The sequence below is a fragment of the Myodes glareolus genome, chromosome 2, assembly GCF_982192425.1.
Source record: "Myodes glareolus chromosome 2, mMyoGla1.1, whole genome shotgun sequence".
NCBI lineage: Eukaryota > Metazoa > Chordata > Mammalia > Rodentia > Cricetidae > Myodes > Myodes glareolus.
In genome coordinates this window covers 67,601,088-67,627,352 of record NC_142027.1, presented here as the reverse complement: position 1 = coordinate 67,627,352, position 26,265 = coordinate 67,601,088, and the positions used below count along the sequence as shown (strand labels likewise).

The following is a 26,265-nucleotide window of genomic DNA, read 5'->3' as shown; positions in this document are numbered from 1 at the left end:
AGGAGGCCCAGTTGCTGGGATCGTCCCTTTGGTGGCTTGTCACAACAACATGAATTCTCAGGGGACAGGGATAGACCTCTATCTATCCTAGGCTAGGTCCTAGGCAGGGTTTGGGACTCCTTGTTAACTGAGCAAACGAAGGAACCAGAGTGATGGGGGCACTAGGGAAAGGTCCTGGAGCCTCAGCGGAGGTAGAGGGCTGTCACCCTTGGCCCGCGCAGACCTGGGTGGCTGATCCTCCCCAGGCTCCCCCCAGAGAGGCGCCAGCCTTCCTGTTTTGGCAGCGGCTCTCAGGTATTCTGTCTGCACAGGCTCAGCTGGCAAGGGATCTCACAATGCCTTCACAGAGGGCCAGCCCTGGGTGGAGTCCGGCTGCAAGTTCAGTCAGACCTTCTTGGGCAGAAGGAAGGAAGACGGGTTACAGTTGTGAGAAACTGTGGCTTTGAAAGTCTTCCTCCTGACTCTTCTGGTTTGCAAGGCGCGGAGGTGCTTAGGGAAGCATTACACGTTTGATGAAAGAGTGGGGATGAATCACGGGAAGTCAGACCGCACATCTTACCTTCCCCAGGTCACAGCGCGATATCTACGGTATCTCTCCTTCCTCCCTTCTCCCTCCTCCCTTCCCTTTGAGTACACAGGTGTCGTGTTACCCATATCCACATCCACATGTAAGTAAATTCAACCAGAATCTAGACAGCTAGGACCGGGTGTGTGTGGGGGGGTGTCTTCTGATTTGTTCTTTCCAACTGCTTGGGTCTGAGAGGAAGGCCAGGGATCTGGGATGTTGGCCAGACACTCCCCTCGACCAGCTGGAGTCTGGCTGGGGATTTGTGGATATATGCAATGAGCAGGCAGTTCACACACCAACCTGAGGGGCCAAAGAATAAAACCAACCTGACCTACACAGACCTTCTTTGCCTGGGACCAGATACCAGGTGAGGCAAATGTGGGATGATGGAATATAATTTGCCATTTGTTAACCAATAGCCCGTTGTTTCTCATCAGACTCCTCCGGTTATAGCACATAGGATTGCGGTGATCTCATTCTTGACCAATGGCCAACGCATTCAGCTGTCTGGTGAAATAATCTATTAACTGGGCACCTGCCAATTGTCTGGAATAGGAACGAGTTCAGGCATATGTTTTAAAAAGTGATAACATTGTTATGGGTCCTGCCTAGACAGGGAGATGGGAAACACAAGGCAGCCAGCACTAACCCCGGAGTTAGACTTAGATGAGGTGTTGTGTTTGGAGTAGACGCTGTACCCTGTGACTGACCCCTTTCCTCGGCACAGTTCTGTGGCGGTGGTTCTCAACCTGTGGGTTGTGATCTCTGGGGAGCCAGATGACTTTTTCATAGGGGTTGTCTAAGGCCATCGGAAAACAGACATTTACATTACTAACAGTAGCAAAATTACAGATACAAAGTAGCAACGAAAATAACTGTGGTTGGGGGTCACCACAAGGTGGGGAACTGTTTTAAAGGGACACGGCATTAGGAAGGTTGAGAGCCACTGTCCCTTGGGATCTAAGGCCTCACCACCGTGTGCCCACTGCATCTGGGCCTTGAATGAGAACCGAGGCACAGAGAGCTGGAGGGCCATTTGTTGGGTCTCACAGCTGCCATCGGATCCCACTTCTGCCAGCTCCTCATTCTGTGGCTGTGTGAGCACCTGTGTTTCCAGGGAGCCCTCGCTCACAACTGTGTTCAGGCCGTCAGACACCTTCTGCGCGAGGACCGTGCATAGCCAGACCCTTGGGATGGAAAAAGCTTAGAAAAAAGGCTCCAGTGTGACCGTCACTTCTCTGTAGTGATGACGACAATAGCTGTCTTTTATCAAACACTACAGAGGCCAGGCATTATTAATTTTTTTGCTTTCTTTGTACCTATTTATTTAATTATTACACAGTAAGTGTGTGCTTTGGTAGTCCCATTTTGTCGATGGGAGAGTAGAGGCAGTGAGTGGTAAATATTTGCCCAATCACAAGGTTAGATGAGACTCAAATAACCTAAGCTCTTACCCATGATACCGTGCTATGGGATCTGGGTTGAGGAGGAAGTCTGGGTGGCTTCTAATTTCACAGCACAGCGAAAAGGCCCTCCCTCTCCAGAGATTATCCTCTAGACTCGTGGCTCGTCTGTTGGGCTGTACCAGTTACCTGGTAACAGTGCTATGCTATCTTCTTCAGGTCTTTTTCATTCTAAGCTGTCATCTCTCAGACAGAGCCTGTCAGGTGCTGTCAGTCCCAAGGTCTGCGCACATTGTCTCTGGTGAACGGTGCTGGCTCTCAGCTTCCTCCTTGGCTAACTTGACCTTCAGTTAGCACCAACACTCACACATCTACTTTTTAGCTTTCAAAATATTGTTGCTGTCTTATATAAATCTTACAGATTTATATCCTTTTAAAAAAGTCACAAACAAACAAACAAACAAAACCTCTGCTGCATATTAATTCAAGTTAAAGAGGAAATAAAATTCTGCATGTGCATTTAATCTGCTTTTTTGACTCAGAAATTCTGTGTTAATTATTTTATATGGTAAACTGACCACATTTTAAAGATACATAATTTCATTTACTTCTTGCCTTTATAAAGTATCATTTTCCCATCTGGGAGTGGTGCATATTGGCTCGTCTTTCTGGAGACATCTCCCTTCTCCAGCAAAGCCCAAAGTCTTGTGTTTGCTATTATGTGGGTTATACCGGTCCTGGGGGCAGGGGACATTTGTGAAAACCTGAATAAAACTATAAATAAAAGGTTTCAGCACCTTCTAGAAGCCATTTGGGATAACAGTGTAGAAGAACCATAGTCCGTTCTCTTGGTTGGCTGCTGGAGTGTGATTTCACACATCATCAAAATAAACATTAAAGAACCCTCGCTCTCCACAGAGGGGCAGCTTTCTGGGCTGGCCTTTAGTCCCAGCCGCCAGGAGGTCTGAATTAGAATTGAGAACAACTTCCAAGCTGACTGTGAGCGCCCTGGCCACACACACCGTAGGGGATTTGAAAGCTACAGATAGAGAACTGAGTGCCGGGCGGGCATTGCTCTGGGGAAAACTGCGACTCCGTGATTACAACCCCTGAAAATCGTATCAAGAGAAAGGCTTCTCTTGCACAGAGAGCATCCCACAATCACTGGCTGCACTTATAATACAATCAGGGTTCCCTGGGGCTGAAAATGAGCAGAGGAATGGTCTCCTTGGTGGGGAAAACCTAGGGCCAGGTATGGTTGTGCATGCCTGCAGCCCCAACACTGGGAGTCCTGAAGCAGGTCAGAGTTTGGGGTCAGCTTATGCTACACCATGAGACCCTGTCTCAAAAACATCCCAGCCACCCCCCTCAAAGGGGAACAAAATGAACATTTAAATTTTAATAGGAAAATGCATTTTTTTTCCTAAAAAATATTTTGTCATGGTACATTTTAAGGCTTGTCTAACTGATATTCTTTCCTGAGATCCTTTATTTCTTCTTGTCCTTCCTTGGCCCCATTTGTCCCTGTCTCCAGTGTCCCCCAACCTGCCTCTGTTTCTTTTTCCTCTACTTGATCAGTTGACTAAAATGCTTTTGCTTGAGTTCCACTCTGTGCAAATGTAATGCTTGGTATTTTTTTCAATTTTTTGATACATGGTTTCTCTGTAGCTTTGGACCCTGTCCTGAACTCACTCTGTATACCAGACTGGTCTCAGATTCACAGAGATCCGCCTGCCTCTGCCTCCCAAGTGCTGGGAGTAAAGGCGTGCACCACCACCTCTCGGCATTGCTTGGTATTTTAAGATACAAGAATAAGGCCCAGTCTCTCCTCTAACTAGACAGTCAATTCACCCCACTGAGTGTTTTTTTTTGAAAGTAATTTTATTAAATTATAAAAGTTTCCATTTCCGTCCCTCTTCCCAACCCCCTCCCACTCCCCCCACTCCCTCTCCTCCTCCCTCTTCGTCCCTTAGGGCAGTCAGGGTTTCCTGCCCTGTGGGAAGTTCAAGTTCCTCCCCCCTCCCTCCAGGTCCAGGAAGGTGAGTGTCCAGACCGACTGGATCCGCAAAATCCAGTGTATGCAGAGGAAACAAGTCCCAGTGTCATAGTCAATGGCTTTTCAGAAAGACTTCAGGCCAGCCACATTCAGAGAATCCGGCCAAATTCAGAGAATCTGGTTAGATCACGTCCTTGTTCAGTCCCAGTCCAGCTGGCCTTGGTAAACTCTCATTAGATCCGTCCCCTTGTATCAGTGGGTGATAGCATCCCTCGCAGTCCTTATTTCCTTTTTCATTTTCTTCGTCCTTCTGCTCCTCATTTGAACCTTGGGGGGCTCAGTCCGGTGCTCCAATGTGGGTCTCCGTCTGTATCACCATCCTTCGCCAGATGAAGGATCTATGGTGATAAGCAAAATATTCATCAGTATGGTTATGGGCCAAGGCCGGTTCAGGCACCCTCTCCTCTGTCCAGAGAACAATCTGGGGATCTCTCCTTGGACCTGGGATCCCATATATAATCAAGTCTCCTGTAAACCCTAAAATGACTCCCTTAGTTGAAATATATTCTTCCCTGATCCCATATTCATCCTTCCTCCCTCCCCCCCAACCCGGTCCACCAAGCTTTCCCCATTCCTCCCCTTCTCTCTAACCCTCTCCCCTTAAAGGAAAATCTCTGTGTTCTAGGAGCAGTGTGCAATGACCTTGACTGGAGGCTACCAAGAGCTAAGAGAACAGGCACCTTAGAGGTTTCACAGGACTTCACCTGAGAGTGAGCTGGGGAGGGTGACCCTGGGGCAAGGGGACAGTGTGAATGCAGACTCAGAAGTGAGAAGGTGCGTGGAAAATCCCAGAAGTGCAAAATTAGCTATGTGGTGCTTACGCCCAGTGTAGGATGGGGAATGACAGAGGGCTAGCTAAGAGACTTTCCGGGCTTCCAGAGGTAGGGGTGTGTGTGTGTGTGTGTGTAGGGGCGTGAGTGATGTTAGCTCTTTTTGGACAGTGCGCATGCGCTCTCTCGCTGACAAACTCCAAAGTCTCCTATTCAGGACAGTCAACACCATGTGGGTTGTGTCCTCATTCTGGGGGCCTTTTGTGGAAATCTCTGTAACTAAGGATTCAGAGGCTCCTGGAAGTCATTTGGGATGACGGCGTAGAAGATAGAGGAGTGTTTTCTCCTGCTAGGCTGCGGGAGAAGAAGGAACGTAAATCCTGAAAGTTTGCATTTGCAGGGTCAGGATGTGGAAACAAAAACAAAAAAAATAAATAAGCAAAGCAACCACAAAAGGTTAGCATCTCTTCAGCTCACAGCCACGGCTGTCACCTGCTGTCCTCTCGTGCCTTGCTCCCAAAGGGGGCTCTGTCAGTACGGGGCCTCATGGGAAGTCTGTAAGCCAGCAGCAGGCTCTCTGGGGACTCTGTGTGCCCATCTCCGACCTGAGAGTGTGTCCGTAGGGCACAGGGAGATGTTGGACTAGGAGCAAATTCTCATGGGCTGTGTCCTCAAAAGACATGGCAAGCGTGGAGGGCATCAAAGACCTCCTTGATCCTGTGGGGCAGTGCGGACAGGTCAGGGTTCAGCCTATGCAGACAGAACTGGCCAACGTGAAAAAATGAAACCAAGTTTTTTTTCTCAAAGCAAAGACATGCTCCTCTCAGAGAGTCCGCAAGATGAAAGCAAACGGAGGGGAAAAGTTCCCCAGAATCCTGCCACTCGGGGAAATACAGGATAATTAGTCTCGTGACTTCCGTATTTCATGTTTGTGTTCATTCAGTACTGAAGATAAATTGCGATTTTGTATTCGAAACAATGCAGGCTTATTTTATTTAAATTGTTTTTACATTTATTTCTCTGTGTAGTCTGGCTGTCCTGGAACTCGCTCTGTAGATCAGACTGGCCTCGAGCTCACAGAGATCCACCTGCCTCTGTTCCTGGAGTTCTGGGATTTAAGGTGTGTGCTACCCTATTTCCGTTTTTGGCCAGTGCCACTGTCAGGAGCATACACACCTGCAAACACCGGCAACAAAGTTTATTTTAGCCTGGAAACCTTAACTGACTTTCCTCTTGTTAGTTTATGACTTAAAATAATAACTTTTCAAAGGTTACAAGATCCTGTTATGAATATCTGTTTTTCTCCATGTGACTCGTTGTGGGTAGGCACACATGTAATCCCCAACCCTGAAAACCTGTCCAGCCACAAGCACTTGTGGCTGGGGCCCCTTCTATGTGGTAGAGAAAGAAAGGAGCCAAACTTGAGCATCTCTCTTCCCCAGAGAACTCTGGCCAGCTCTGCCTGTGGTGCGGTGGCCATGCCTGCTTACTCTGAGCAGAATTCCTTGGCAAGGTTTCCTGGGTGCCTCGTGGTTTTGGGGCTTCACATAGGCAGCGTCTCCCATCACACCCTGCGGGTTCCCTTGTCTCTAATGTTGCAGCTTACAGGCCAGATCGGCAGCTTAAATGGACAGCTGGGGTGGGTCTCTGCCTGGCCCCGAGCCTGGATTATCCGTGAATGGAGCCATGCTTTGCAGGGGAAAATAATGTCTGTCTCAGAAGGCTTCAGCCCAAACAACGGCCTCCTCCACCGAGTGTAGAGATGGTAAGGGAAGGCTCCCATTTCTCTCAGAAATTACATCACTTAGATATTCTATATGAATGGTGTGCACATGTGTGTACCATTCCCCCACTCCTAGTGTTTTCACATTCATGTCTAGTAGGCCCTCAGGTATTTGTCTACCTCAATTGGCACAGCAGAATCCCACAGGGCCCTGGCCAGACATTGCTTACCAAATGGCCCAGATAAGATTATTCTTTGAAACAGTAAATACTGCCCATTTCTATTTATAAGGAGCAGAGGTGGGAGGTGACTGTTGAAAACAGGATCTTGTTGTGTAGCCCAGGCTGAGTCTAGTTTCCTTTCCTTTCCTTTCCTTCCCTTCCCTTCCCTTCCCTTCCCTTCCCTTCCCTTCCCTTCCCTTCCCTTCCCTTCCCTTCCCTTTTCTTCCCTTTTCTTCCCTTTTCTTCCCTTTTCTCTTTTTTCTCTTTTCCTTCCTTCCTTCTCTCTCTCTCTCTCTCTCTCTCTCTCTCTCTCTCTCTCTCTCTCACACACACACACACACACACACACACACACACACACGCACACACACACAGTGTCATCCTGTATAAGCAAGCAATGTCTGATCAATCCCTGTAAGAGATCTGCCTGTTCTCCTGGCCCATCAAGGAATCTGAGATTACTGATTTTTACCCTGGGTGCATCCCTAAAGGATGAAGGTCTTAAGGTCATGCTGGTACCAATGGACCAGGTTCAAGGTCTGTGTCGCTAATGGGGACTACAATGGTCATGTTTGGTCTTGGTGTTAAGTGCTGTAAGGATGTAACCACTGCCTTCCGAGGAGCCATCATCTTGGAGAGGAACTTTCCATTGTCCCTGCATGGAGGGGTTTCTGTGGGAACAAGATTGGCAAGACCCACACTGCTCTGTGACAGCCACTCTGGCTCTTTCCTGCCCCCGGAGGCACTGACATAGTTTCTGTTCCTGTGCCCAAGATGTTACTGATGATGGCCAGTGTTGATGATTACTACACATCAGTCAGGGGCTTCACTGCCACCCTGGGCAGCTTTGCCAAGGCCACCTTTGATGTCATCTCCAAAAACTACAGCTAGCTGACCCCTGACCTCTGGAAAGAGACCAAGTCTCCTTACCAGGAATTTACTGACCATCTCGTGAAAACCTACACCAGAGTCTCAGTTCAGAGAGGACCCAAGTTCCAGCTGTGGCAGTCATGTAAGGGTTTTTATACAAGAAAAATAAAGTGAATTAGGTCAGAGAGAGAGAGAGAGAGAGAGAGAGAGAGAGAGAGAGAGAGAGAGAGAGAGAGAGAGAATATCTCAGTTTATAGCCCAGGGCTCCACACACATGCCCCTTCTGTCTTAGCCTCCTGAGTGTTGGTTTTATAGATGTGCCCCAATATACCTGGTTTCCCCTGTTAGACCCCCACTGGATCATCTTAAAACTACGAGAAACCCAAATGCTAGATTTTCCAAGGTGAGTCAATTGCAAGAAGTTAAGACTATTCAAAGCAAATAGAAGAATAAATCCAGGCAGTATATCTCCTTGCTGTCTGAGTGAGCATTATAAGCCTAGATGGCTGTTATATGAGGAATACTCTTGTATATGCTCCAGTTCCTAAAGTAACGAGGAGACAGTAGTTATAACCACAACAGACGTTGGCATCCAGATAAGCCCGCCAAGCATGCATCTCTTCACCCCAATTCCTACTTGAGACAAGAGGGAAGCTGTGGAGACTCAGAGTGGAAGTGACTTCACAGAGCAATCAACCCACAGCTCAAGTCCCTGGGCTATGATCAAATCTGCCCACGCAACATCAGGGAGGAAGCAGCGGGACTTAGACCTCAGTCCCGGCTGTGCTATTTCCTCACTCTGTGACCTTGGGGAAACCACCTGTCTGCACAGCAGCTTCCGAATCTGGGAAACAGAAAGTAAGAGCACTCCCTCTCAGAGCGCCCAGAGATTAATGGATGCGATAGACTTTATTTTCTCAAGTCTAGACTGCTGTCAGTTTTAATACACTCAGAAATTTTCAGGTGGGAAAAATCTAGTGTACAAAGTGTGTTCCCTGTAAAGCATTCAAATTTCAGAGAATCAGAATGTTAAAGATACTCAGCCAGGAATGCTCAAAAGGGTCCTCAGTTCAATCTCAGCCCTGAGGTTGGGGGTGGGTGATGTGGGAGTCCCCTCTGGATGTTGTGAATACCATTGGCTAATAAACTGTCTTGGCCTGTGATAGGGCAAAAGAGTAGAGCTAGGCAGGGAAAACTAAACTGAATGCTGGGAGAAGGAAGGCAGAGTTAGGAGAAACCATGTAGTCCCTCTGGAGACAGACGCCAAAATTTTGCCTGGTAAGCCACAGCCTTGTGGTGATACACAGATTTGTGGAAATGGGTTAATTTAAGATATGCGTTAGCCAGAAATACACTTAAGCTATTGTCTAAACAGTATTACAAATAATATGATTTCTGTGTGATTATTTCAGGGCTGAGCAGCTGGGGACAGACAGGCGGCCTCATATAACAGGTGGGGGAAAGACAATCATACTCATATTAAGGACATAGGACAATTAAGAGCTTTGGCTAAGAGAAGATTCTAGACAGATGTTACCGTGGATGGCCTTTTGGGTGGAGGATCAGTGTTCTGTGCTGGACTTTTCCTGTCACCGTCTAGCAGTCAGAAACCAGGCTGCCTCTCTAATGTGTCTCTCGGACGCTATCCCATAGTTAGGTGCCGAATCCAGTGTGAACAGGTTTGGGCCGGTTGTTGTATCTTTGCTGTGTGGATGTTCCTGTTTTAGAAGATCAGAGGGCATCTTCTCATGTGCTCTGGACTGAGCGGCTCTTCACTTTCCACAGCTATCTTCACACTTTACCCATGCCTCCAAGCCAGTTCCATGTCACTGCAGGGTGAGGGGTAGGTTGTCTTGGTCCAGCATCCAAGGCACTGCACGGTCAGGGGGTAGATCATCATGTTAGTCTAGCATTCAAGGGCAAGGAAGGGGCAGAGGGCCAAGGCCACTGTCTCTACCTTCTCCACTCAGTCTCTTCCGAGAAGAGAAAGAAGACACTGCAGGTTGCTCAGAGGTAGAACATGTGCTGGTGTGCGAGAGGTCCAGGCTTCCAACCCCAGTGTAAACAAAAGCTGTGTGTTCACTTCACGGCCACCCAGACCCAAGTAATCACACGGAAACTATATTAGTTACAACACTGGCCAATGGCGCAGGCATATTCCTAACTAGCTTGTATATCGTAAATTAACCCATTTTCTATCAATCTGTGTATTACCACAAGGCTATGGCTTACTGATAAGGTTCTGGTGTCTTTCTGTTTTGACAGCTATATGGAGTCTCCCTGACTTTGCCTTCTTTCTTCCTCTATCTCTGCTTGAATTTCCCGCCTTACTATATTCTGGCCTGCCATAGGCCAAAGCAGTGTCTTTATTAACCAACAGTAATAAAACATATTCACAGCATACAGAGGAGACTCCCACATCATCCCAGTGCCACAGAAGACAGCAAACAGACAGACCAACAGACACTCTAGCAATGTCCACTGATTCTTGTTGAAGAATTTCAAAGCATTCTTATAATAGGCCCGGTACCATAACAAAATAAGACTATTCCCATACCTATATCCTGTTTTGTTTTTGTTTTTGTTTTTTTGAGGCGGGGTTTTTCTTTGTAGCTTTGGAGCCTTGCCTGGAACTCGCTCTGTAGATCAAAACTCACAGAGATCTGCCTGCCTCTGCCTCCCAAGTGTTGGGTTTATAGGTGTGAGCCACCAAGCTCCACAGGTCCTGAAACTTGCCTCAGTGTCAGAATCACTAGACGAGCGTGTGTGTGTGTGTGTGTGTGTGTGGTTTGCATCTGCGTGTATTCCCTAAGAGCCTGTGACCTAGGACTCTGGATTATGAGAACTACTTCTGGTGACTTTTTAACTTTTCTCTCATGTGAGCATACAAAGTGACAGATTCTTTATGGCGTTTTCACACCTGCGCTGCTGTGCTTCTTGTGTGCCTAGCCAGACCTGGCAAGTGTTGCCTTAAAGGACCCTATAGGATTTCACCTTTTGTACTGTAAGGGGAGCTTTATTGATGCAGGATCTGAAGCTAGTCTTGTAGCATCCTTGCACACACGCCTAGTCCTGCCCCAACACGCACAGCACGAGTCAGCTAGCGGCCCAGAAGCTCAGTTTCCCAAGGCTTGAGATTTCTTTCAAGGGCATCACCTGAAAGCTCACAGGACTAGACTCAAAATTTGGGTTGCAATCTGCATTTTAGACAAATACACCGGCGATTCTTAAGCATGATCAGATTTTGGAACGATTGTTGTTTACAGTCCCATGGCTCTGTAAAGGGTGAATCCAGGGTCCGCACAGGCGTGTAGAGCGGACTGTGTCCGAGGCAGGCAGGCCTTTTACTGTATGACAGCTATCTGCGCACTTGCCTGGCCCTGGGTCTTCTCGTTCACCTGGCAAAGTCTTCCCTAGGGACAAGTCCTTGGGTCCCTAGTAGTGCTGGTGCTATCACTGAAGCCACATCCCACCTCCCTATTTAGGTGACTGGGGACCTTGAAACTTGCTCTGTAGAGCACAGCAGCTTTGAATTTACAGAGACCCTCCTGCTCCAGCCTCCCAAGTGCTGACATTCCAGCACTCTTGGCCTCTACCTCTCTCTGTTTAATCTAATTTAGTTTAATATAAACGTCATTATTTGGGGTATTAGGAGCTTCCCGGTGAGCCTGGGGTTCTTAGTTCCTAATATGGAGTCCAGAAGTCCTGAAATTTCGAGAAGCCTTGTAAGTGGATAAGAATATTTTTCTGGGAGAGAGTCCAGAACTCTCGCCAGCTTCCCAAAGCCATCCTTGGCTCTAAAGGGAGAAAGATTGAGAATCGGAACACAGGAATTTTAGAAACAGGGGAAAGTGATAAGCAAAGGCCTGGGGCTGGTGGGGATTTCTGAACGGCTGCCGTAGCCAAAGCAAAGCCCTGATCCACAGGTTCCTCCGAGTTAACTCCCCTCTGCTTCCTCCTGCTTCTCTGTGTCTCTCTTTATTTCTCTCTGTCTTGTTCTGGTTTTCTCTGCCCGCATCTCACTGCCCTTGCTCCCACCCCCACGGTGTCCTCCTCGTTAACTCAAGTGAGGCAGAGGCAAATTGTACCCTCAGTCTGTTCCACCTGTGGAATATCATTGTATGTGGGCAATTCTTGTTTTTAAGACTTATTGGACTTTTACTATTTCCCTGGTTGAGGGAGAGAAACTGGGCTTTAGGTGCCCCAAATTCCTGCTTTATGGATCTAGCCCCTGTGTTTCCTGTGGGCAGAAAGGCTGGGGGGGGGGGGGAGAGTACTATAAGCATGAATGTCTCACTCTTCCCATTTGTCCTGAGTGTGGTTATGATAAAGAGGGACTGACCAGAGTGTTAAGCCCACCCTCCAGCTGAGATGTCTCCCCTGGACTGTTCCCATTTGATGGCATTCGTCCTGAAGGGCAGAGAAAGAAGCCACAGGCAGAAGAGGCCATGGCGCCTGATGGATACTGCTGAACAAGCGAGAATCAGTGCTACCCGGTTCCTACTGCTGAACAAGCGAGAATCAGTGCTACCCGGTTCCTGCCCTTGTGTGGGATCCAGCTCTGTGGGTCGGAGACAGGGCTGGAGCTCTGGAGATGGATGCCTGGTGTATGAAATCACTGGCTTGGGAGGTTTCTTTAACATCTTGCTGAGCTCCAAAAAGCGGGGAGTTCCAAGGATGTAGAGGGTGGAACTCCGAGGGGTGGGCGGGCTCACTGTGCCTGGAACGCCCACCCACTCAATGCTCATCAGGACGGGCAGAGGTAGGCCGCCTGTGGCACTGAGGAGCTGCAGAGTACTCTCCTGTGGCCGTGGGAGGGCAAATCATGGCCCTTTGGGAACTCTGACCGCGTGGGAGGCACCATGATGGTGGGCCTGTCAATCATACCTTAGATCACTCACATTTGGTTGGGAACCGGCACTCGCTGTAAGTGGCTGGTGCGGAACACCCACCCAAGGTTGGCTGGAGATTTGGAGCCTGCGGAGGCTGGCCAGGTGGAGCTGGCAGACTCATGCTTCCTCAGAGTGTTGGCATGATAAATTTACAAGTTATACACTAATAAGGGGATTAGAATGGTTCTCGCCCTGCTTTCTTCGCTGTGTCCTCGCTCTGGTGTACAATGCTGGGAGTTCTGGTCTTAAGGTGAAGTCCCAGGCCTGCTCTCTCCAGCTCCCAGGTCACTCCAGTCCTGGACCCTCACGCACTCTGCAGGTGCATGCAAGCTCCTCCTGGTGGACAGGTTCTGAAAAGGCTTCTGCTTCAGGCTTAGCCCAACCCCAGCAGGCCAGGCCTGGGTAGCCTCTGGAACACGGTTCTGGGAACACATCCACAAGTGAATTTCTGGGCCCTACAGGGAGTCCGTAAGAGGCTGTTGTCGCCGGCCCAGTGGGAAAGGTTGTATCAGTTACTGTAGTTGTCAGTTGTCAGAGTCCTACTTTTAAAGTTAGACCCTGCAAAGCAAATCCCAGTGTGGCTGAAACTTGCTGTACAGACTCTACCAACCTTTGTCCCGGTCTCCTCATGTCTGAAAACAGGCAAGAATGCCTGCCTTGCCGGACTGTCAAAGAAGGACGTAGGATACTGTCTGAATGAGGCCTTCTGTGGTGCCTGTCATGAAGCAGGTGCTCCACAGGGAATTATTGTCACTGTCATGGCTTATCCTAGAAGTCACTGGCTTGTGCACCAAGACAGCGTTTCTCAGGTCTCGAGGTCTAGGGATCTTATGAAAATGAAGATTCTTGTGCTGCAAGCCAGGGATGAGGAAGGAACAAGGACATCTTAAACAACACTCAGGTCCGCTGCTTCCGGGACTAGGCTCTGTCATGAGGCCAGCTCCTGGCTACTTTAATCCAGGCCAGCTGCATGAGACCCTCAGTCCTCTGTGTTCCTTTACGCCATCTGTCATCAGAACACTTCCTTCCCTATTAAAAAACACTCCAGGTACCACACCCCAAAGATAACGGCCACTTTGAGCAGAGGAATCCGCTGAAGCAGGAGGGAACTTGTTGCTGACCTTGAGGCGGTCTCTTCTGATAGGAGATGCTCTAGACAGCACCCAGCTCTGCGTGAGCCCTTGCAGCAAAGGCACAGGAAGGCTTGCAGAGGAAATCAGAACAGGCAGGTACACCCCTGCCTGCTTCCTCTCAGCCTCTGAAGACTGGGGTGCCGAGAGCAGTGAGCCCTGCCAGCCCCTGTGGGGACATGAGAGCAGCATGAAGCTTCAGGGCCAGCATGCTGCCGCTGTCACAGGGCTGCCCAGGTCAATAGCAAACTCCCCAGGACTAGCTCTGGCTCATGGAGACCCCGATCGAATGTTGCTCGCAGACTATGAGTCCTGGTGACCATGAGAGTCTTGGAAGTGGGAACATGTGGGCTAAGTGCAACTGGGGCAGGGGACCCTTGGACTGCACCAAAGTGTTAAATGTGAGCTGGGAACAGCTGGTCCTGAGGTACCCAAATCTCTGCTTCTGTTGGCGTTGTTGCCAATCCTCTCACCTCCACTACTGCTACACCATGGTTTCCAGGCTGACGTCAGCAAAGGGTTCCCAGGATGCCACTTAAACTCACAAACACACAGGACTTTGCCCACATCTGTTGCTGGCAGCTGGATCACAGTGAGCCTTGCACTGGTCTCTTCCCTGCTGGGCTCCAGCTGGCCCTGTTGGGAGAACAGCAATGTCTGGGAGGCCATAGCTTTCTTTATAGCCGACTTCCCGTAGGCCTGGACCACAGAGTGCCCTGCGTTCACTGTGTCTACATGGGTAAAGCAGGCAGGAGCTGGATCTAAAGCAAGGCTGTAGGCTGTGATCCCCAAGGGCTGTGTGCAAAGAAATGGGTTTTTTTTATTATAATAAAATACCTCTAAGGCGCGAGTTGATGTTTAAACTATTTTTAGGTATGCCGTTCAGTGAGGTGAGTCACAGTCACCCTGTATACAGCAGGAACCCCAAAGGTTCTGCCACCCCAAGTAGACACCAAGTTACGGGGCCCCAGAGAACATCCTTTCTGCTGTGTGTCTCTGAATTGGTCTAGTCTGGTTGAATAGTTCATGTGGATGGACTCATATGGTAGTTGTCCTTTTAATTTGTATTTTTAAAGTCCACCTATGTTGTATCATGTCCAGTGTTTCAGTTTCATTTCTCTTTTGTATGGTGTATGTGTGTGTGCGTGTGTGTACTGCGTGCATGCATCCATGTCCATCCATCCATGAGTCTGTGCATGCATAGACCAGAGGCTAATCTAGAGTGGTGTCCCTCAGATACTATTCACCTTGCTTTTGAGATAGGGTCTCTCACTGACCTGGAATTCACCAAGTAGGTAAGACTGACTGGCCAGTGAGCCCCAGGGTTTCATTTGCTTGTCTCTGTCTCTCCAGTGTTAGGATTATAAGCATGTGTTAACCACACCCAGCTTTTAGAAACATTTGATTAGGGAGCCAGAGACATGACTAAGTGGTTAAAAGCATTGACTGCTCTTATGTAGGACCTGGGTTTGGTTCTTGGCACCTACAAACATCTATAACTTCAGTTCCAGGGGATCTGATGCCCTCTCCTGGCCTCTTCTGGCACAAGGCACACACCTAGTACCCAGACATATACACAGGCCAAACACCATACACATAAAATAAGACATTTGCTTCCTTAATTAATGTGTGTGCTCACACGTGTGCAGGTAGCATGTGCAGAGGCTAGAAGAGGGCATCAAGCGTCCTCTCCTCTCACTCTCTACCTTCTCTTTTGAGGCAGAGTCTCTCCCTAAACCTGCTACTCTGTTTTCCCAGCTAAGTTGTAGGCATCTGAAGGATACCGACTTCTCACATGATGGGATCTGATTTCCTGTCTTCCTGATTACGGAACAAGTTTTCCTGACCTCTGGGTTATTTCTCTGGCCCTCTGACTTCTTACATGTGGGTGCTGGGATGTTGAGTTCAGGTCCTCATGTTTGCAAGGCAAGTACTTTATCTACTATGCTGTCTTTCTAGCCCATGTTTCATTCCTTTTTATGACTGAATAATATTCCACTGCCCAAGTATGCCACATTTTTGCTCATGCTTACATCTGCTGATGGACACTTGGCTTGTTGCCAATGTTACTATTAAGAATATTTTATATTTTTGTGTGTCCTGTAGGGCTAGGCACTAGAGCCATCCTAGAAAAATAGCTACCTGGTACATAGTCTAACAGAAAATTAGACCAAGTAGCCACACAATAACAACATACATGGTTGCTGCCACGGGACCTGTGAGGACAGGCGTGTAGACTCCTTGGGTCCTGCACTTGCCCGACCAGTGCTAACCTTTGGTGTAGGAGTCTCTTTTCCTGGGCCTCAACACCTCTATCTGTAAAATGGGTTTCAGGTTAAAGCCTCCTGTGATATTCTCAGGCTCTGTGATGCTGAGTCTTCATATCGGCCAGTGGTTCCCAGCCTTCCCAGTGCTGAGACCCTTTAGTACAGTTCTTCATGTTGAGGTGACCCCCAGCCATAAAATTATTGTCATTACTACTTCATAACTGTAATTTTGCTACTGTTATACATCTTAACATAAATATCTTTGGAGAGAGAGGTTTGCCAAGGGGGTTGCGGTCCACAGGTTGGGATTCATTGTTATTGTTTGTTCTCTGTGACGCTGTGATCGGAGCCCAGGGTCCCGTGCGCATTAAGCACATACTCTACCACTGATATACACCCCCAGCCCTAGGCCGAGGGAGTCTAAGAAGGTTTCTGCTTTGTTTCCTGGGTAGAATTGGGTTGGAGATGTGCGGGGCAGGAGCTGCGTGTTTCAGTGTGTTAGCCTGGTGCTGGGCCGGTGTGTGGCTCTGAGTGGCGATGGTCCTGCACTCTGCAGGGCCACCCGGCCTCCTCAACTGCCTAGGTGGCATATCCACAGTGGAGTGGGGTAGGGATGGACTTCTGAGATGATAGTCCCCATCAGCGTGGAGCTGTGAATGGGTTGGCTGTTGGGGATGTCAGGTCAGAAGTTTAAACCTGGGAAATGGATGCCAGAGGCAGGGACAGCCAGAAGGAGTGAGTGGGGCCTGGGAGGAACCCACAGCTAGGGTGGAGACTTCCTGTCAAACAGCCCCTTGACCTGGCAGGAGAGCACATTCCTTTCCCCTCAGGAGATAAGAGGCCAGATTTTCCTTTCTCAGGGGCTCCTTCACGCCGAGAGTTACACAGGCCAGATCTGGGGTGGGGTGGGAGGGTTCTGGGGCCATAGTGCCCTGTGTAGGGCCCCATTTGACCCTAGAGCGAGGGGCTCCCTTGCACTGCTCCCTGCATCCTTGGGGAGTTGCAGGCTTTGCAGGGGCAGCACAGACTTAGAATCTGCCTGGGATCCTGGTCTCTGTGACTCCCATTTTACCTGAGAAAATGCACCCAGGTGCTGGTAGCTTAAATGCCTCGCTTGAGGAAAGCACTCCATGGGGCAGCGTCCAGCACAACCTTTTCTGCCCCATTGCTGTCCTCACCTCAAGATACTGCTTGTCCCTTGGGGCCCAAGTCGAACTCGGTCCCCATTCCTGGCCATCCTCTGTGGGTGAAATCTTTTCTCATTTCAACTTATAGACTCCAAGATCATGGTAAGGGAAAAACTCAGTGCATTAAAAACAATTCTAAATATGTATTTATGGTTATTATTATTGCTGTTGTTTTGGTTTTTCAAGACAGGGTTTCTCTCTGTGTATCCCTGGTTGTCCTGGAACTCATTCTGTAGACTAGCTTGGCCTTGAACTCAGAACTCCACCTGCCTCGCTTCCTATGTTCTGGGATTAAAGGTGCATGCCATTCCCCCACCCCCACCCCAGCTGAAACTTTTAGTTTATGATGGAGCTAGAGAAGTAACTCAGAGGTTAAGAGTGTTTGCCGAATGTAAGACTTTAGTTCCCCGCACCCACGAGCCACCTGCAACTTCAGCTCCATGGGCTCCCTCTGGCCTCTATAGGCAACCGAACACATGTAGTACGTGCATACAGACAGACAGACAGATTGTCACATCATATAAAAACAAAGTAGAAAATGTATGTGTATTGGTGTTTCATTCGTGTGTATAATTATGTACAAATGTGTGCCTGGAGGCCGCAGAGGCCAGAAGAGCAGAGGGATCCCCCAGGACTGTGAGCAGCCAGGGAGGTGTTGAGAACTGAGCCCTGGACATCTGGAAGAGCAGCCAGCGGTGCTCTTAGCTGCTAAGCCATCTCTCCAGCCCCAAGTACTTTTTAAAGTAGAGGCCATGATCACAGATGGAACAGCTTGTTGGCTGTTAGAAACCATCTTGCAACAGGAAATGTTCACCTTCCCTTCCACACGGGAGAATGCCTTGCTCCGAGAGGACCAGGCTGCTCTTTTAGAATGCAGAGGTGGCCAGAGTCCAGTCCCTGGACACTTGGTGACTCCCCTACCAAAGCAGAGTGACTATCCTGACATCCTTCCTTCCTCAGGCCCTTCATCCTCTTGGAGGTGTGTGTGTGGTGTAACTCTGTGTGTGTGTGTGTGTGTGTGTGTGTGTGTGTGTGTATGAGTCTTGCTTTTTTGCTGTTTCCTGGCAGCCAGTCCTGCTCAGGGTGGAGGCCTTCCCCAGGGCCAGAGGAGGCTCCAGGCCTCCAGACTGCCTTCCCTGGGCAGTCTGGGTGGACCCCGCAGGCCCTGCCCCATTTCACATTTCCATTCTGGCCCCTGTTGAATGCCCTGCCCTCTCTGTGTGTTTTCTCTCTGGGTGGGGGCTCAGACCTGGAGACCTGGTTCACTCCTCTCCCCAGCGTCCCCTTGAAAGACAAAAGTTACCAGGGCTGAGGCCAGAGAGTGATGTGAGGGATAGTCCCAGCTCATGGCCCAGAATTCCTTGAGGGCCCCTTCTAAGCCTGTCATAGTTCCCCTTTCTTCTCTGTAATCCGTGAGCTGTGTATCCTGGTTATGTCCTATTCTTTGCAGGGCTTTTGGCGACAATCTCTTGCTCTGAGGCCCAGACAAGCCTCAAACCCTACCTACCTCAGTTTGAGATTGCAGGCAAGCACCTCCCTGGTTAACTTTAGTTCTGTTTCAACACACTTTTATTGGACACCTTTAATTGTTCCGAGTGGGGAACCCCTCCCATCGGGACTTGGCGGTAGCTTTTGATTCTCAGGTCTTCTAAAGTCCCTGCTTTCCCTGTGCAGTCTGGTGTCCTTAGTTGTCAGGGTGACTCGGTCTCTGCAGGCTCACATGTATCAGTCTGTCATGTCTGGAAATGCCGATTTCCTCGAGTTCTGCACCAACCCTGGCTCTCCCGAACTTCTCCTATCCTGTCCTCACAGACCTCTGAGCCTCAGGGGTGGGGGGACGTTTGCTCAAGAGATCCCATTTAGAACTGAGTGTTCCAGAGCCCCCCTGCTCTCTGAACACTGCCCAGTTGTGGCTCTGTTAGTGCCTATCTACTGCAAGAAGAGCAATGTACTGGATATCTATGAATAATAATAGTCCATTATGTATTTACTTATCATAGACTAGATCACACAGAATATATAATTATAATATATAATATAAGCTTATATAATTATAAATAATTACTATAATTATATTTATATAATCATATAATATACAATAATTTATATATTATATATACTATAATAATTATATAGTATTTAATATATAATATTAATAGCAATATGTCATCTTATTGCTGTTTCTTTAGCAGAATAATAGCAGTAGGTTTTCCCCAGGGGTCATGACCTATGACCTCAGGTTCTCGGGCACTTTAGCAATGTCAGACATGGTTATGTACAAGACCTGCCCAGGCTCAAACCAGACAGAACTTTGCACTGAGAAGGTGGGCGTGAGGGCCCACCCCTAACCACGAAGCTCTTCGTAATTGACATCTCCTGGTAAAGAACAAACCCAATGGTGTGTCGCTGCATATGTCAAACATATTCCAGGGCAGACCCCATGCCCAGGAGTTGTTGGCCAACACAAAGCGGTTTATGTGGTTTTGGGGTGTGTGTGTGTGTGTGTGTATGTACGTACACTTTTTATTTTGTTTTGCTATTTTTTTTGTCTTATTGACTTACTTTCTTTAGTTTGTTTTGATTTTGTGGTTTTATTTGTTCATTTTTCCTATTTTGTTTTTGTGTTTTATTGAGAGAGAGAGAGAGAAAGCATGATGTTGGTTGTGTAGGTAGAGGGAGAGAAATTAGGAGAGGGGAAAGAATATGATTAAAATATATTGTATGGAATTGTTTTTTAAATACAGATTTTTTTTTTTTAAATAGCGCAGTCAACCAGAGCGCAGTTCCCTTCTCTCCTCCCCTGTCTGTCCTCTCTCACTATCTGCACTCATGAATGCCTCCAATGTCACTGATGATTCAAAACAGTGGGAAATAAAAAGCACACAGGGCCAGTGGCACAGACTGGCTGTAGCTGCTTTGTTAGTGCTGGTTGCCATCTGCTGGTTCCTGGTTCCTGGTGGTAGGGCAGGGGCTGCTGGGCAGGGGCTGCTGGGCAGGGGCTGCTGGGCAGGGGCTGTGGACCAACCAGGGCAAGAGGGGGGAGGTGGGGAAGGGGCCGGAGCCCACAGGAAAGCCAGCTTGGGTTTGGTATCCGGCACAGGAATTCAGCCGTATGTTTGGGTGCTGTGTGTCGAGTCCTGGGAATGAGGCAGCTTTCCGAGGGAGTAATCTCTGAAGAGAGTCTCTCCTGTACCCCTCAGAGTGTGGCCTGCAGGCCAGGGCTTGGCATCACCTGGGAACTTGTTAAGAATGCAGGGCCCCTGAGAAGGAAGGGCTCATCTGGCAGGGAGTCTGTGGCGGGACCATCGTCCTTATCTTCTCCTCGGAGATCTTGGGCAGCCCTATGCCTGGAAAAGACCCTCGCACCCCATGACCAGGCAAGAGGAACCCAGCGGGGACTTCTCCCAAGGCCATGCTTCCCTGTGGTCGTCCTTCCTGCCCCCCCCCCCCCACCTTCCCATCTGCTGCTCTGGGAGCGAATTCCCAAGGCCCAGGCTGGCAGCGTCCCCTCATCTCAGTGTCTTTTGCTCATTGTCGCCTTTCTGGGCTTGGGCAGTGGCTCAGCATCTGGCTCCCGGTAGCCTGTGCACTAGATGGGGCCTTTCACTCCCTTTCCTTACCCTTCTCTGGCAGGCTACTTCAGATCTGCCCAGATCTCTGTCCCCAGAGTATGGCAGGTAGTGAAGACACAGCCCTCCTGGATTTCAGTCCGACTCCACAGCTGAGGGTGTGTGTGTGTGGGAGAGTGAACTCTGGGGGGGTGGTGGTGCATGCAACAGGAGGCTTGAGAGCGGTACTTCCTGCCGCGGCTGTACTGTACTTCCTTCTTCTCTGAGGATCCCAGCATGCTGAGCCCCGGTGGCCTTTCCTTACCCTGCCTGGGTCCCTCCTGCCCCTCCCTTCGGGGCTGTTTTGGTCCCTGTGCTTTCCCAGAACCGTGGCCTCTCCTTTCCTTTTCCTGTGATCTCTCAGGCCCCACCCTCCCCTCAGTCTAGGGGGCGCCGGCCTCCCTCCCTTCCTCTCTGCAAGCCCTTCCTCCACTCTTTCTATTCCTGGTTGGAGCAGCTGCTCCCATTGTCCGTTCCCAGGAAAGGGATGTCTGGTTGGTCTCTGGTCACTGGTCACTGGTTGTTGATTGCAGGGTGGAGGACCTGAGCCCTAAAGAAAGCCAGTGCTGCGGGAAACTCTGCCTATGGTGCACAGTTCACGGCGCCAGCACCCGCAGCGGTTTTTAGAAACCTTATTTTCTAAGTTGGTCCACAGTCACAACCCGACACCCCCACCAAAGTCTCAGCTGCCCCTACTAATTTCACCATGAACTGTGTGTGTATGTGAGTGTGTGTGTGTGTGTGTGTGTGTGGTTGGGTGAGTACTGACATGGCAGGTGCCACAGGGTGTTTCCCAGCAGCCACTGTGCCGGGCTGGCTAGGTCTGTGAGCTCAGACAACTAACATGGAGACCCAGAGCTGCTCTTTGTCGCTACTTGTGACCAGAGCTGAAGATAATTGGGAAAGGAGGAGGAGGGCTTCCATGAGCATCCCTGGGGGCGAACACTAGGCCCCCAAGGACTACAGTGTATTGGCAGCATCATGGGAACCGGAGTGACCCGATTCTGGGGAGAAGTCAGGCCTTTCTACAACACAGGCCTTCAAGGGCATCCCTCTGCCTCTTCCTGCCTGGACTTCTGACGATTTGTTTTTTCTTCCCCGGCCCTGCGCTGTTTTTGGTCTTCCTAAAAAGTACACAGCTCAGAGGGGCCCAGAGTATTTTTACTCCGTGGCTACAGAAGCAGATGTTCAGGTCAAGCCCAGACGCATTCAGGAGCAGCAGCTGCGGGTCGTCAGCATCCCAGGCCCTTCAGAGTTGGAAACGGCAGCTGACAGGACCCAGCTTTTGCAGCAAGCAAATGACATTTGAGCTGCAGGAAGCAAACTTAGGTTGGGACTGTAGCTCAAGGCTAGGGCACTTGCCTAGCACCCTAGTCCTGCAAAACAGAATCCCAAAGCCCTCTAGGGTGAAATACAGAAAGACAACACAGTGATTGGGATACTGATGCTGGGCTTGCTCCCAGCAGTACCTCTCTTGGCCCTTTGGTCTCCTGGTATCTCTGACCTGCAACACCGCTCCGCAGGATCTGCCTGTCTTTCCCAGAGGAGGGAAACACTGGCTTTGGGACTGACGAGGAGTCTGTGCCACCTGGATCTGTGTGTGAAGGAAGCAGTGTGGCAAGCCTTTGTAGGAGCTGGCCTGGGACTTGGAGCCCTGAAAGGAAGGGAGGGAAGCAGGACGGGCAAGAGTCACAAAGGCCTGGAAGATGGGGAGGGGGTGTAGGAAGTAAAGTGAACCTCTGACACTTCTTTTTTTGTTTTTGTTTTTTTTTTTGGTTTTTTGAGACAGGGTTTTTCTGTAGCTTTGGAGCCTGTCCTGGAACTAGCTCTGTAGACCAGGCTGGCCTTGAACTCACAGAAATCCTCCTGCCTTTACCTCCCAAGTGCTGGGATTAAAGGCGTGCACCACCACCGCCTGGCTTATTTATTTATTTTTAAAATGAGCACGCTAGGTATTAGATACCATTATGGCATATGTCTTAGTTAAGGTTTACTATTGCTGTGAGGCAGTACCATGGCCATGGTAGCTCTTATAAAGGGAAACCTTTAATTGGGTGACTTGCTCACACTTTCAGAGGCTCGGTCCATTATCATCATGACGGGAATATGGCAATGTGCAGGCAGACGTGGTGCTGGAGCTGAGAGTGCTTCATCTTGCAGTCAACAGGAAGTCAACTGACTGTCACACTGAGTGGAAGTTTGGGAAAAAGACCTCAAAGTCCATCCCCACAGTGACACACTTCTTCCAACAAGGCCACACTTCCTAATAGTGCCACTCCCTTTGGGGGCCATTTTCTTTCAAACCACCACAGCATGTCAGTCTTCTATAATACTAAGTAAGCACTGCAGTGTTTGGCTCTGATACTGGTCCTCATGCATGCTAGGCACGAGTAAAATCCTGAGCTAGCTATACTCTAGTTCATATTATCTGTCCGTCCGTCCGTCCATTCATCCATCCATCCATCTATCTATATTTGAGACAAAGTCACATTCTGTAACCCTGATTGGTCCTGAACTTTCATCCTGTGTCTCAGCCTCATGAGTGGCTGGAGCTACATGTTTGTGCCCCAGGGTCTAGCTTTAAATGTCTTTACCAACCTCTAAATGATTGCAAGTCTCCAAGGTTAGAAACCCAGCTCCTTCCCCAACATAATTGCAGGAAAACATTGGCAATATCTTTGTTCACAAAGTTCTTTTCAAAGGTAAGGTTATTCCCTCGAGAGAGGCAAACAACTAGACTTAACCCAGGGCAAAGGGTCAGGGTAGTAGGATGTGGGTGTGTTGTAAGGAGTGTGCCCACGCATGCTCATGTGCACATCTAAGTGTCTGTGCGCCTGTGACTGGGCCAGCGTGAATGTGTGCTTGTGAAATACCCTTGTGTATAGGTATGAGTCTGTGTGTGTATGCAGATGTAATGTGTGCTTGGGAACATGCCAATGTCTGTGCTGCGGAGTTGTGTGCTAGTGTGTGCTTCTGAGTGTGGCACTGTGATGTGGGCTTGTGAATATGTCATTGCCCCGAGGAGACAGCATCTGGGGCCTCCTCTGCCCCATTCTCTCAGCCTGTAGATGTTGAGAGGGAGAGGTAGAGAAGGCTTCCCCGTTGACACCACTAAGAGACTAAAAGGCCTTTGAGCCTGCAGGCTGACCAGGCAAAACCCTCAGGCCAGGGGACCAAACCCTTCCTGTCTGAAGATGTCCTTGGAGGCTGTGGATGTGAGCAGTATGGAATGAGGTGTTTATGTGCTGTGGGCTGGCCTGCTCAGGGTGCACAACCCTGGCTCAGATATGTGTCATCCCAGCCTGACTGAGCTGAGCTCCAAAGCAGGCTGCCTGGTTTTCTCCTCAGGAAGACTAGTCAGTGAGGTCAGCCAACGGCTAAGCCAAAGTTAACTTAGCCTGTTATTGCTTTTTGTTGATGGGGGAGGACCAGCTGCAAGGAGGCCAAGCCATTCAGAAACCCGCTGTGGTACTTGGGATCTAATATGCCAGAACCAAGTCTATATTCAGCCAAGAGAAAGCAATTGACGATGATTTGAAAGTCCGTACCGGACTCCCCAAGGCTCTCTGTATTTCTCTGAGCTTCTACTTCATTATTTTCTTGAAGAATATTTTCTCTATGAAGTTATGACTCCTGGAAGCTGTGGAGGCGCGTGGGCTCTAGGGAGCCATCGGAGACCAGGGAACTCCCTTTATGCGGGGAAGCTCTGAGTAGATGGGGGCAGGGCAAGGCTAGTGGTGGGGTCTGTCCCCAAGCTCTGGGGCACTGTGGTGTGTGATGGCAGGGGTTGGGGGCAGCAGTTCATAGATACAAGCTACCTACTTCTAGGGGACAAGACTGAAAGGCAAAGCGGAATATCCTGGGTGTCCCTGAGCCCAGAACGTTTTACCCATGTCTCAGAATTCCATGGCCTGCTCTTACATCGCGCATGCTGTTCAAAGTGACCTCTTTTAACAAAGGAAGCAAAACGGATTGAAGGCCCTTGAGAAACTCTGTTAAGGTCAATGTGCAGACATATTTAAAATACTTTGAAGAATTCAGACGTCAGATGTTCTTGTTAGAAAGGAGCTTGTGAAGGAGTGTGGCGGGAAGCCTGGAAAGGAGATGTGCCAATGGCCGGAGAGATCTAAGAGAAGATGAGGACAAGGTCTGTTTATAACCTACCTGTTGTGTGCCAGGTAGAGTGGAGGTGTGCCAGAGGGGATGTCCCACTTCTGTGGGTGAGGGGCTAGAGAGAGGGCGCAGTGATTAAGAGTAAGTACTACGGTCACAGAGGACCTGAGTTCGGTTCCTGGCCCCCACATCAGGTGGTTCACAACTGCCTGTAACTCTAGCTCCAGGGGACCCTATACCTTCTTTTGGCCTCACGGGCACACACGGATGCATCCACATAAATAAAATTAAGTATTTTTAAAACAAGGACTGTGGTTGAGACTGGAAACAAAGCTTAGCTGGTAGCCTGGGGCTGCAGTGCTGGCTACAGAGTGAGATCAGGGCCAGCTCGAGCAGCTTGGAGACACCCGTCTCAAAATTAGAAACAAAACCAAGGCTAGAGATGTGTGATAGGCCAATTAGCATGCGTGAGGTCCTGAGATCAATGCCAAACAAAAACCAAAAGCAAAAAACCAACCAACGAACCAATGAAACAACCAAACAGAAACCCAGGCATAATACTGATGCTCAGAGAGAGGGATAGTGGGGCAAGGAACATGAACCCCAGTGCAGGCACAGGAGAGGTAAGGGGTGAAGGGGACTTGGCAGACGGCTTCCAGGTTGTGGGAAGCTTTGACAGTCAACTTTAGGAGTCTGGACTTTATTCTTTAGCTCTCAGGGATCCAACGGCAGGTTTTGAAGCAGGAATTTATATCAAGCAATACATAAATATACCCTCACTGAAAGATGGTGTCGCCATTTGAAATCTATAAAGGAAAGACAAAAAAAAAAATTGTCCCCCAAGCTAATCACTCTCCTCTTTGCCATTTCATAGCTGTGTAGCTGTAGGTACAGGTACACAAGTCAGGTTTCCAGGCTCTATCTGTCGTCTGTCTGCCTCTCCTGCACACCCTGCCTTTGAATGTTCAATATCAAATACCTGCACATGGTGACTTGTGCCCGTAATGCCGGCAACTCAAGGAGGCCGAGGCAGGAGAATCACAGTAAATTTGGGGCTAGGTCAGACTACACAGTAAGTTCCAGGCCAGCCTGGGCTACAGAATGTGTCACTGTCTCAAAAGAAAAGAAATAAGTATTTACCATGCTGTAAGCAATGCAGTGTCCTTGGCCGCTCTGCCCCCATTGCCTTCCTTTATGTCATTTCAGAACACGGTTTTATTGGGTACTCCCCAGAACTGCTGAAGAACAACACCCTGCCAGAGTACAGCCCCGGGGAGTCTTTCTTCACTGTGTTTGGGGTGTTCTTCCCAGCAGCTACAGGTAGGTGTCTGTTCCTTCTCACTCTTGCCTGAGGGGTGTAAATACTTGATTCCCGAAGCTCAGCATCACAGTTGGCCTGCACGCTCTCTTGGAATGGGCAACTGACTTTGGCGATGGCGTTTGTTAGCTCTGCCTAA

At 49.2% G+C, this 26,265-nt stretch overlaps 1 protein-coding gene across 4 annotated transcripts in view; it reads left to right on the top strand.

Annotated features, from left to right (window-relative positions):
- Slc12a8 (solute carrier family 12 member 8) overlaps nt 1-26,265 on the top strand; it is a 152,135-nt gene that overhangs the window by 47,454 nt on the left and 78,416 nt on the right. For 3 of the 4 annotated variants that reach the window (XM_087901331.1, XM_087901332.1, XM_087901327.1), the window contains one exon: nt 26,015-26,128. The exons of the other annotated variant lie outside the window; for it this stretch is intronic. In XM_087901331.1, coding sequence (XP_087757457.1) covers nt 26,015-26,128 — 114 coding nt within the window. The remainder of the gene's footprint in view (nt 1-26,014; nt 26,129-26,265) is intronic. 4 annotated transcript variants of the gene reach the window in all.